The following is a 12,152-nucleotide window of genomic DNA, read 5'->3' on the forward strand; positions in this document are numbered from 1 at the left end:
TTCCTGAACAAAGACTAGATAAAAAATTGGCTTATGTATTTACAACAAACTTAGGGGGCGCCACGTTCCAATACATGGAGAAGTACGTTCCGATACCGACTGGATTTTCGTAATTTTTTATAAACGTTTCTTCGTACGCCACTGTTGATCCACATATATATCATTCTTTGGTTCTTTGAAACATTCAACAATGAAATTCTTAAAATAACATACGTAAAAGGGAACTCGTATGCGTTCATACTTATACAATTTTTTGATGATTTAATTTATCAATTATTAGTAATCTACTTCTTAGTATTCTCTTAAGGTCGCAACAAATATGCGTAATGTGCTATGACTCATGAGATGAATATTTTTCTTAAAACATTCTACCGGAATAATAGGTAAATTACAATGACAAAGAACGAATTATTTCTAGGATCTCACCCACACAGATAATTACGCTATGAATCTTTTAAAATGATAAGATTTTCCTTAAATATGTTAAAGACAAAATTATTCGGAGAAAACTAACTGGAAAAGTTTTACTGGGAAAATACTTATTTAAAACAATCAAATCATAAAATTTAATACGATTGTTAATAACTCAATTTGATATATTTGTCGATAACTTTTTATTTAAAGTAACCATAAATGAAATTTTTAGATTTTGCATGCTCGTTAATGATGCTAATAAAATAGCTTAATCGTAATTAACAAAAGTGCTAGTATAAAAATGGTTTGTCCATTTTTCTAATTGTACACATGTCTGATAATGTTGGATACATCAATTCATAACAAATTCCGGAAATACCGCGCTAGGGAGAAAAAGAATCATTGTCATTTTTATCGTTTGAACAGCACGTATTTTTGTTCGATTGAAGGAAAATTATGTGTTTTTATTTCTTGACAGGCGAACGATACCAATAGCAGAGACAAAAGCGATTCATTGATTAAAGATCATTGAAATAGATTTAAATTCCACCGGATATGGAGTGTTCAAAAGGGTACAAAAGTTCTAGAACATTCTAGAACATTCTAGAATTTTGGTAAGTATATAAAGAGAATCCTAGTCATAGCGCGACTCCATTTTATAAACTGCCGGTACGTGGTACTGTGTCATTCGTTAAGTGTATCATTTCTTAGATATATCAATTTAACTGGACATTAAAGCATAATTGCTTTAAATTGATTGATAAGGAATATATGGTAAGTTTATATCAAATTCACATATTTAATAAATCTTTTAATTGATAAACTTCTGTAGTTTTATGATTATGCTAAACTATATTAACATTTTCATTACTGATCCTTTTTGTTCAATTCAAATTATTAATTCGCGTGTATTTTATTCACGCGAATGTGTTTTTGTCTTTCCAAAAATCTTACCACACCTAGATTAAATTCGTAATGAAACTGGCAAAGTAAGCTTTGTTGCATCTATATGTATATATACACATGTGGTACATAGCACATGTTTATGACATGGATGTAATTATTACATATTAGAAAAAATAAAAGAAGTACACGAGATTTTTTTATATAAAGATTAAAAAGAATTGATATAAGTTTAATTTTTTTTTTTTTTATATTACAGATGTCAACAGAGATGGAGACAAAAGCTGAAGATGTGGAAACTTTTGCCTTTCAAGCAGAAATTGCTCAACTTATGTCATTGATTATCAATACCTTTTATTCTAACAAGGAAATTTTCCTGAGAGAACTGATTTCAAACTCTAGCGATGCTCTTGATAAAATACGCTATGAGTCTTTAACAGATCCTTCTAAGCTTGACAGTGGTAAAGAATTATTTATTAAAATTATTCCAAATAAAAATGATGGCACTTTGACCATCATTGATACTGGTATTGGTATGACCAAAGCTGACCTGGTAAATAATCTTGGTACAATTGCCAAGTCTGGTACTAAAGCTTTTATGGAAGCGCTTCAAGCTGGTGCAGACATATCCATGATCGGACAATTTGGTGTAGGTTTTTACTCTGCCTATTTAGTAGCAGATAAGGTGACTGTTGTTTCCAGACACAATGACGACGAACAGTATCTATGGGAATCTAGTGCTGGCGGATCGTTTACTGTTAGACATGATACTGGAGAACCATTAGGACGAGGGACAAAAATTGTTCTACATGTAAAGGAAGACCAAACTGAATACTTAGAAGAGAGTAAAATCAAAGAAATTGTAAAAAAGCATTCTCAATTCATTGGTTATCCAATTAAATTAGTAGTACAAAAGGAACGTGAAAAGGAGCTGAGTGAAGATGAGGCTGAAGAAGAAGAAGAAGAAAAGAAAAAAGAGGGTGATGGAAAACCAGAGGTTGAGGATGTAGAGGAAGAAGAAACAGCAGAGGGTGAAGGAAAGAAAAAGAAGAAAAAGACTATTAAAGAAAAGTATACCGAAGATGAAGAATTGAACAAAACAAAACCCATCTGGACTAGGAATCCTGATGACATAACGCAAGAAGAATATGGTGAATTCTACAAATCATTGACAAATGATTGGGAAGATCATTTGGCTGTTAAACATTTCTCTGTAGAAGGTCAGTTGGAGTTCAGAGCTTTACTTTTTGTACCAAGGCGTATGCCATTTGATTTATTTGAAAATAAGAAGAGGAAAAATAATATTAAACTGTATGTAAGGAGAGTGTTCATTATGGACAATTGTGAACAGTTAATTCCAGAATACTTAAATTTCATGAAGGGAGTAGTCGATAGTGAAGATCTTCCACTAAATATCTCTCGCGAAATGCTGCAACAAAATAAAATCTTAAAGGTTATTCGCAAAAACTTAGTTAAAAAATGCATAGAATTGTTCGAAGAACTCACAGAGGACAAGGATAACTATAAGAAATTCTATGAACAATTTAGCAAAAACATTAAATTAGGTATTCACGAAGATAGTTCTAATCGTAATAAATTGTCAGATCTTTTGAGGTATCATACCTCAGCTTCTGGAGATGAAGTATGCTCTCTTAAGGACTATGTAGGCAGAATGAAAGAGAATCAAAAGCACATTTACTTTATTACTGGGGAGAATAAAGAACAAGTTGCAAACAGTTCATTTGTTGAACGTGTTAAAAAACGTGGCTTTGAAGTAGTTTATATGACAGAACCTATCGACGAATACGTAGTGCAACAAATGAAAGAATTTGATGGTAAGCAATTGGTATCTGTAACCAAAGAAGGATTAGAACTTCCTGAGGACGAAGAAGAGAAAAAGAAAAGAGAAGAAGACAAAGCTAAATATGAAAATTTATGTAAAGTAATGAAAAATATTCTTGATAACAAAGTAGAAAAAGTTGTAGTATCAAACCGATTGGTTAATTCACCTTGCTGTATAGTCACTTCACAATATGGCTGGACTGCCAATATGGAAAGGATCATGAAAGCTCAAGCTCTTAGAGACACTTCTACTATGGGATACATGGCAGCAAAGAAACACCTTGAGATAAATCCGGATCATGCTATTATCGAAACCCTTCATCAAAAAGCAGAGGCTGATAAAAGTGATAAAGCAGTAAAAGACTTAGTAATTTTGTTGTTTGAAACAGCACTTCTTTCCTCAGGTTTTACATTGGATGAACCACAAGTTCATGCTGCAAGAATTTATAGAATGATCAAGTTGGGACTTGGTATCGATGAAGAAGAATCTATACCAGAAGAGCAAACAACAGAAGAAGTTGTTCCTCCTTTGGAAGGAGAAGAAGATGCTTCACGAATGGAAGAAGTAGACTAAGTTTAAGATCTGAATATGATATCAATGCTTAACGTCATTGTAGTCATTGAAAGACTGCTGAAATAGCCACGTTTTATGTGGTATTATAAACGAAATTGTCTGATACCAAATACTTTGGAATTAAGTAAAATTTACAATAAAATTTATTACAATATATATATATTATATATATATAAATAAATATATGTATTTTTATTATCTACACCTACCATATTAAATACTACATAATATATTACTACACATAGCAAAAAATAATTTAAAAAAAAATGAATAACCGTTGTAGTTACGAAAATTTCTAGAGATAAAATATTAGATAATAGACACACTTATTTCGTAATGTCATATATTAGATGAAGTAACCTAAATTGATAATTAAATTTGGCAAATTTTTAAATTCAATACATTGCATTACATATTCCTCTTGCCTATTTATGTTTGAATTGAATTAGATGTACTTAAGCGAAGTTAAGTAGAAAAGTTGCTTATTAATTTCTGGTGATATCATATGATGTTAGCTTCGCGAAATTAATGGTTTCACACAGGTATTTGACGATTATTTTGTGTTCGTTAAAGTATGTCAAGACACGCCATCTACTTAAAGTTTTAAAGTGATCGAAAGAAGCTTCTGCTGCAAGTAAAACTTGGCCTTCGAATAAGACACAGCAGAAAGATATTAAAGAACAATTATGATGGCAAGCAAAGGTTGGAAGGTCAGTGCATCGGTATAATTGTAAAAAAAGTATACCGTATGTTAATATATGACTATAATAAAATCACTCAGTTTACAAGATTTAAATTTTAATAGGTAGTAAAACCACATGTGCCTTTGATTAAATTTCGTAAAGGTGGAAGTGGCAGAGGTAATAATATCAAGCAAGAGTTACTGTTGACATTTGAATGTTTCAGTTGAAAAAGCCGACTGAAATCCTTGTTATTGGTTAATTAATCCAGGTACAACCACACCATCTGTGCATGCAGGGCCGACTATGTCACAAAAAAGTATTGGTGCAACAGGACCTGATGTAGTGGTTTTACCAACAATAGAAGATATTTATCTTCCTCCACGCTATCAAAGACGACCCATTGATGAAAAGGAAATTGCATATATTAATGTAAGTATTCTGTTATTTTATCAGTGCTTTATGTAATCAAACTTGCCATTCATATAGAACATAAATTATTAGAATTTAGATGAATTTATGATATTTATGATCTTTATATTCATGTAATACTTTCTGAAATCCATATGCAATGGAAAAGGAACAAATTTTTATTAAATTAATTCTTTTTTGTTACAGAGAGGTGGTCCAGAATAAATTCCTTAAGGAATTATCAACTCTGTACTCAATATATAGAACATTATCAACTTTAGGGTATTATTACACTTTTTCTGTATAAACAATTCTGTAAATAAATGCCAGCAAAACAATAACCTATAAATTGTATATATTTTTATCATCCATCTATCAGACAAGGTCTTTCTTTGCCTATGTGACATTGCCAGAACCTGCTATTTCTGGCTTACTTTTTGGCTTATTCTTGTAACAGATAGAGTGTTTTGATCCTAGACAAAAAAAAAGTTGAGTAAAATTACGTTATTCCTGTATAATGTTTGTGTATTGTTACACTATCATTATCATTAAAAATTAGTCAGCTTCTAAATATAAGGATGTTCCAAACTTTTTAACATAGTTCCTTTTATGTTAATCTTTTTAATATATTTATTGCGTTAGGTATAACAAATTGGAAAGACTTACACTTTTTAAATATGTTCTTTGCCATTTGATTCTATAAATGTATTTGCGAATTCTGTTAAGAATAAATTAAAGAAAAACGTTTTGGGAGTAAAAGCTGGTAGACACAGCCCTGTCCCATGACAGAAATAGCAGACGACAGTGCGCTGTATCTTCCATCCACTTTCGCGATCCCTGGACGTGCCAGTGGAAGATCTACAGTTGTTTTACCATTTATCGAAGTTGCGAGAACGATACGAACGACAAATTTACGAATATGGCTGAAATAACGAATTTCGGTCCAAGAAAGGCGATTTTTGTCCTAGCAATTGTAATCGGGTGTTTTGCAGTATTGTGGCCGAAAATTTTCTATCCTATGTTCACAGCATCTGTCAGTCCACATTATACGTCGGACAATTCGGGTAAGATTTTATCGAAATATCTAATTCATTGAAGATAAAAGAGAGTACATTATATTACGAAGAAATTTTATTTATATTGAATTTTTAAAAACTAGCTACTTAATTACAATCACATATATTTTTTTGTAGCCTTCAATTTTTTTCCTTTTAATTAATTATTTAAAAGTGAAAATTATATTTTTTTCTTGTCAATGAATTAAATTTTCAAATGTTTATTAGCATGCTGCGATGTAATCTTTGAAAGTGATGTCACTGCTGCTGATATTATGTATGAAATATGTCAGAATATACTGAAACATCATCAAATTGATCCAAGAGTAAGAGATGTTTTGAAAACTGTAAAATTAACACCACAAGGTGCAAGTTTGTGTAGAGAAGAAATTTTAGCTAGATGTGGTATAGATTTATCTACATTTCTTGCTGAAAGAGAAAGCCTGGGAAAATCTTATAAACAAGTTTTAGAAGAAATCAGATCATTTAATAGTTCCCTCTGTCTTAAAATACATTTTGGTATAGCTCTTTCTCAACTAGGAACTCCACATCTAATCAGATATCATATTTTAATGCCGCACAGTAAGAATTATAATAAGTCTTATTTAAAACTTTTGACATTAACTATTAACAAGCGTGAATAACTTTCTTTTATTATTAACATAATTATATCATTTGAATTGAATCACTGCATTAGTAATGACTTCTAATAAAGAGTATCAGTTTGGTATTATTAAATTAACCAATTATACATGGAAAGGAGATTCAAGTTATCTCTCCTATTTGGCAGGTTGCCAAAAGAACAAGTATGTATAACTAGAGATGAGTAGATGGGAATAAGTTTGGCCTATAGTTATAGCTTTAAATGTGTGTAATAAACTAAAATGATAATATACTAACATTTCTATAAAACCTGAAATAATTATAAAGGAATTATTACAAGGAATTTTAAGTTCTGTTTGTTTTACACTGTTTTTTTTCAAGTAATATTTAAAGAAATAATATTTGTATTTTTAGATACCATAAAACAAGAACGAGGTACACCTCCACATGCAGGTGGTTTACATCCTGCATTAAGAGAACGTGGTAGAACTATTCCTTCCTCTCATATTGTACCAAAGGTAGCAGATAGACCTGATCATGTTGTGCCAAAGATGAGACCACCTTTAGGAGGTGCAGGACATGTTGTTCCTGCACCAAAAGGAAATGGTACTATGGGAATTATTATGCCATTATATACTTCGGGCATTGTACTATTTTTCCTATATACAATTGTAAAGGTAAAATATTCTATAAAATTTGGATATTTAGGTAACTTTATTTAAATTTTATGAAATCTTATTGTAATTTATTTTATTAGGTGCTGAGAAAAAATTCGGATAATGAAATCATTTCAGAATATCCAGGAGTTGCAGCGGAGAAAGAATTTCGGAAAATGGTATTTAGTCCTGAAGCTTTTGCTACTGCAATGACTGGTGGTACAATGCATTATCAAAAGGAGAGGTCCCCATCACCACAAAGGCCACCTACCATAGAGGAATTAAAGGACCGTAAGTTCTTTAAATGTTTGAGAGATATTGACAACACTTGATTTACATTATCATTAATGCAGTGTTTTCCTTGAAAGCTAGTTCCTTTAAAGAAATACTGAAAAATAAGGTACATGTTTTTTTGAGTATCTAATCAGATTTTTAAATGGTGTTGCATGATGCAAGGTTTGCACAATTAGAACACACACGTATTTATATCATAAATTTAACAAAAAACTGTTAGACTAAAATTAAAAATATTGTAAGTATTCGTGTATATTCTCTGAACACGTTTGGTAATGTTATACATGCTGGAACACAAGAAGCGGCAGGAGACATAGAGATAGATCAACTGAGACGACGTTTGGTCGAGACGGAAGCAGCCATGGAAAGAATTGTTGTTCAGATGGGCAACATATCACGTTCAGTTATGCATAGTCCAAGCCCACAACAAGAACTCAAGGTTTACTAGACTAATTATGAAACAATTTACATTTTCAGTTTTTTAGTCTTTAGAAATGTGCACGTTGTTGTGTTCTGATTGCGTTTCAAGTTTTACCTTTCCTGTTATACATTATATACATATTCATTACGAGATCTTCGACATTATGAGATCTTCGACATTTCGCTTTTTCTTATTCTCCAATGCTTCTGTATAACTATATTTAAATTATTGATCATTTTTTATATATTCATCTTCATATAAAAATGTGCATACTCATATTTTAGCTGAGTGAAGTACTCGTTAAAAGCATTTAAATTATCAAATATATTATAAATGATAGAATTTATAGTTCTTATTTTTACATTTAAATAGTAGATGGGCCTCCAAAGTCCAAAGGCCTGGCAGGGGTTGATCGCTCATCTAAGGTATATTCTTTGCCTCAAAGATTACCTAACAAGAGTAACCAAAGTTTGTGATAAATTGTTTGCACTACATTTATATTTTTCCACAAATAATAAATTTGTTATACTCAGGTTGCCTTTAAATCTGTAGATGTTTGTGTGAAGAGGACGTAGGTCGTGAGGATTTTCGTTTATTTATACTGGTCGGGGGAGAGTCGGAAAATTCAAATTCGTCTTCATTCGACGGTTGCATGTAGCGGCGACAATGTTTTGCCCGGAGTTTATTTGATCTTACATTACTTGTAATCTAACGGTCTTGATACTCCGAGAAAAAACAACAACATGATTTGAATTGTCCTCTGACTCATGTTCCACTACAAATCATTAACAATTATTTCAGTTGTTCACGCATATAACTTATGGTGATTAATAAAGTAACAACGTAAATATGTCATAATAACTTTTATCTCTTGCCTTATTATTATTTTTATACACGGAAATGAGTATGTAGATAAAGACGCATTGTCGACTATAACACATATAATAATAATAATAATATATATCAATAAGTACACATCTTTGGCGAAAAATTCTTAGTTAACGAAGTGACTGTTAATGATTACAACATATAATATTTTCAGTGAAATAAAAATATTTGTCATTTAAAGGTAACCTGTTATATTTAGGTATTTTTATATTCTAATATTAAGGAGTCAACCTTGTAATAACAACGTTTCAGAGTATTTATGATTTATTAAAACATGTTAAAACATATTAAAAATTATCGGTAGTGTATATTTTTTAGATATAATCTCTTTCATTAAATTGATAAATTTAAATGCATGTTTATAAATTAACTATTCTTATTTATAGCTCCATTAATTTAGTTACTGCTATATTGTAAGTTTTTTTAACAGAACAGCATGATTTTTTAAACAATGTTTTAAAATGTGTGAATTTTTAAGCAAATGCTATATTGTATTTGTAAAAAGAAGGAGATTAAAAACTTTATTTATTTATTAAGCATTAACCATCATAATGCAGTATTCATAATATACATTATATATATATATATATCTTATATTAAAAAATGTAAAGTAAAATATTATTCCCTTAAGGCAGTATAATACACAAGATCATTTATTTGCATTATTTAATTTACAGAACAATACCATTGTCCAGGCTGAACATAGTATGATAGATGAAGAAGTAGAAAACATAGAACATTCGCCAACTGTTAAAGTCATAGGTATGGAAACGACAGCTAGTTGTGAGGGTAAGGGTAGTAGACCTACTACTCCTATAATTCCAATTTCACAAAGGTAATGAAAGCATTTTGAAAAGATATATTTGTTACAATATAGCATATTTAATAATTGTAATGGAATTGTTTCAGCCATATTGAGAGAGAAAAAACACCACCAAAACCGATATATTTAGAAGGTGCACTTCCTCCACAATGCGAATTACTTGTAACAGATTCAGAAACACAAGCTCAAAAAGCAGAAGAGGATGTAGAGGCGCCTGTTGTACTTTCGGGCAAAATGACCCTCTCTCTCATCAGTCTCGACCAAAATGCAGCTGTAAGAAAATATTAGAATTATCAACAGAATCAAATGAATCTGCGGAGCCTTGTTTTATTTGGTGATTCTTTCATTTATTTAATTGTTTGCTTCTGTACAGATTAGTTAATATGAAAATGGCAGATCACAGGAACTATGTAGGATGTAAAAATAATTTTTTTCAAATAATTACTAACATAAATTGAACATTAATGTGTTATTACGCATCAGTAATTATTAATCTGTGATTTATTTGGAGCATTAATATTTAATTTGTATTACCTACTAAATGGATTACTAATGTATTAGTTTTGAACTAGAATCCAGACACTATATATATTACTCTACATTACACTATATTATATCTTTTTCACTATCACAAATATTAACATTTACATAACTAACATATGAATAACTGAATATTTAAATATAACTTTGTTACAACAACAGCAAACATTATTTGCCTGAACTATTTAAATCCACATAATCATTCTACAGTTAGTTACACTGTTTAGTTATCCCTTTCCGAATTTATAATTATTACACTTGATTGAATCAGACATTATAATGTCATACTAAAAATAAAGATACTAAATATTGTTCCATCACTTTAGGTATCTGAGACAGAAGATCAGAAAATACAAAATACAGAAGATACAACAATTTTGAATATGGATGATACAGAGAAAGCTCTAAAGATTAGAACAACCAATAGAAAAGGGGAAGTAGATACCGAACTACAAGTTAATGAAATGAAAGAAATTTATAAAGAAAAACAACAGCAATTAAAAGGTGATGACCAACAAGAACAAATAGAAGAAAAAGGTGGAAAAACAGAGGTAAAAGAAGTTGAAGGAGCAGAAGAGATTGAAAAGACAAAGGGAAGTGAAGAAGATATGGGAAAAGTAAAATTAACTGATAAGGAGGAGAGTGAAGAAGAAAAACAGACTGGAGAAGAAGAAATGGATAAAGCTGTAGAAGTGAAGGAGGAGGAGGAGGAGGAGGAGGAGGAAGAGGAGGAGGAGGAAGAGGAAGAGGAGGAGGAGGAGGAGGAGGAGGAGCAAGAGGAAGAGGAGGAGGAGGAGGAGGAGCAAGAGGAAGAGGAGGAGGAGGAGGAGGAGCAAGAGGAAGAGGAGGAGGAGGAGGAGGAGCAAGAGGAAGAGGAGGAGGAGGAGGAAGAGGAGGAGGAGGAGGAGGAGGTGATGGAGAGCGAAGAGGAGAAGGTGATGGAGAGCGAAGAGGAGGAGGAGGAGAGCGAGGAAGAAGAGCAGGGGGAGGAAGAGGATGAAGAGGAAGAGAGAGAGGAAGAAGAAGAGGATGACGAAGAAGAGGATGACGATGAGGAGAAAGAGGAAGTGATGGGAAGTAAATAGGAAATGGAAGAAAAACATGAGAAAGGACAGAATAATAGAAGAACTATATAAAAAATATATATTTTACTTTAAATATATCAGTGAGAGAAACAAATATGGTAAATCAGAAGATAATGACAGTTGTAAAAACAACGAAATTGTAAAAATTTGGTAAGGGAAATTAAATAGAACAGATTAAACATGAAAATAATGGGTTACATTATAATGAAAAGACAATTCAGGATAAAAAGAAAAATTATAATGGCGAATTAACGTTTGATTGAATCAGTGTTTACCAATCTTGAAAATTTGCAGACTATAGTAAGAAAGAAATAACAAAATAATCATGAATGGTATAGATCTTGGTTAAGCACTGCCAAAGACCTAATATGTTCATAAGAATCGAATTTATTATATGATTACATTCTTGCCTATTGTATCTTATATTTATATTTCATAGGATCAAAAATTTACTAATCAGAGGGGCCAAGTAAGAGGCAGTGCATCGTGCACATATCTGATAAAGTCATTGTGCAATAATGACCACAGAATTCAAGCACAGGCAATAGGCACTAAATAATTATTAATATGTATTACTGTGGTATTAATCCTATATCAGGTACGGTGATTGGCAAGCACTGATCTCTATAACGCTTGTACACATACCAATTGTTTAATGTTACCTAGAATTTTGTATTATGCTGACAATTTATTAATTTCTTGTTCATTTTTTATTTATCACATTAAATTTTATATGGAATTCTGTATGCAGTATTTGAGTTACATTTAGCTGAGAATTTTTTAATAATGTAGTTTATAAAACCATTTAATATATAGCCATTGTCATTTTCATACCTATGTTTAATTATGCAGATCCATATTGAATGCAAATACTCTTCATAATATTATGTATAATTCCCTGACGTTCGTTATGTAAAAATGAAAGATATTAAAATACAAGTTGAAATCGTATTCAGTGTTGTA

General features: G+C 31.1%; 3 protein-coding genes and 1 long non-coding RNA gene across 8 annotated transcripts; 3 read left to right on the forward strand and 1 right to left on the reverse strand.

Annotated features, from left to right (window-relative positions):
* The first annotated feature begins 1,028 nt into the window (after positions 1-1,028).
* LOC100645819 (heat shock protein 83) lies at positions 1,029-3,914 on the forward strand. Its single transcript, XM_003393081.4, has 2 exons — positions 1,029-1,188; positions 1,577-3,914. The coding sequence occupies exons 1-2, from the start codon at positions 1,186-1,188 to the stop codon at positions 3,731-3,733; spliced, it is 2,160 nt and encodes a 719-aa protein (XP_003393129.3). The 5' UTR covers positions 1,029-1,185; the 3' UTR covers positions 3,734-3,914.
* A 265-nt stretch (positions 3,915-4,179) lies between these two features.
* Positions 4,180-5,165, forward strand: LOC100645934 (alpha-ketoglutarate dehydrogenase component 4). The gene is made up of 4 exons (XM_003393082.4): positions 4,180-4,443; positions 4,539-4,593; positions 4,685-4,845; positions 5,032-5,165. Exons 1-4 carry the CDS (start codon positions 4,420-4,422, stop codon positions 5,047-5,049), a joined length of 258 nt encoding a protein of 85 aa, XP_003393130.2. The 5' UTR covers positions 4,180-4,419; the 3' UTR covers positions 5,050-5,165.
* Positions 5,166-5,611: 446 nt separating this feature from the next.
* On the forward strand, positions 5,612-12,140 carry LOC100650066 (ABC transporter F family member 4). Of its 5 annotated transcripts, none has more exons than XM_048404073.1 (8): positions 5,612-5,888; positions 6,108-6,461; positions 6,897-7,159; positions 7,240-7,429; positions 7,507-7,538; positions 9,419-9,576; positions 9,651-9,837; positions 10,431-12,140. In XM_048404073.1, the coding sequence occupies exons 1-8, from the start codon at positions 5,744-5,746 to the stop codon at positions 11,187-11,189; spliced, it is 2,088 nt and encodes a 695-aa protein (XP_048260030.1). In that variant the 5' UTR covers positions 5,612-5,743; the 3' UTR covers positions 11,190-12,140. The 5 variants fall into 5 exon arrangements, with proteins under 5 accessions (XP_048260030.1, XP_048260016.1, XP_048260019.1 ...); XM_048404059.1 differs by lacking the exon at positions 7,507-7,538 and adding an exon at positions 7,732-7,871; XM_048404062.1 differs by lacking the exon at positions 7,507-7,538 and adding an exon at positions 8,226-8,278.
* Positions 7,347-8,779, reverse strand: LOC125384681. The gene is made up of 2 exons (XR_007223346.1): positions 8,383-8,779; positions 7,347-8,303 (listed from the first exon to the last, which is right to left on the reverse strand). It is a non-coding gene; the product is annotated as an uncharacterized LOC125384681 (long non-coding RNA).
* Positions 12,141-12,152: the final 12 nt, after the last annotated feature.

This window comes from Bombus terrestris, chromosome 1, assembly GCF_910591885.1.
Source record: "Bombus terrestris chromosome 1, iyBomTerr1.2, whole genome shotgun sequence".
NCBI classification, from domain to species: domain Eukaryota; kingdom Metazoa; phylum Arthropoda; class Insecta; order Hymenoptera; family Apidae; genus Bombus; species Bombus terrestris.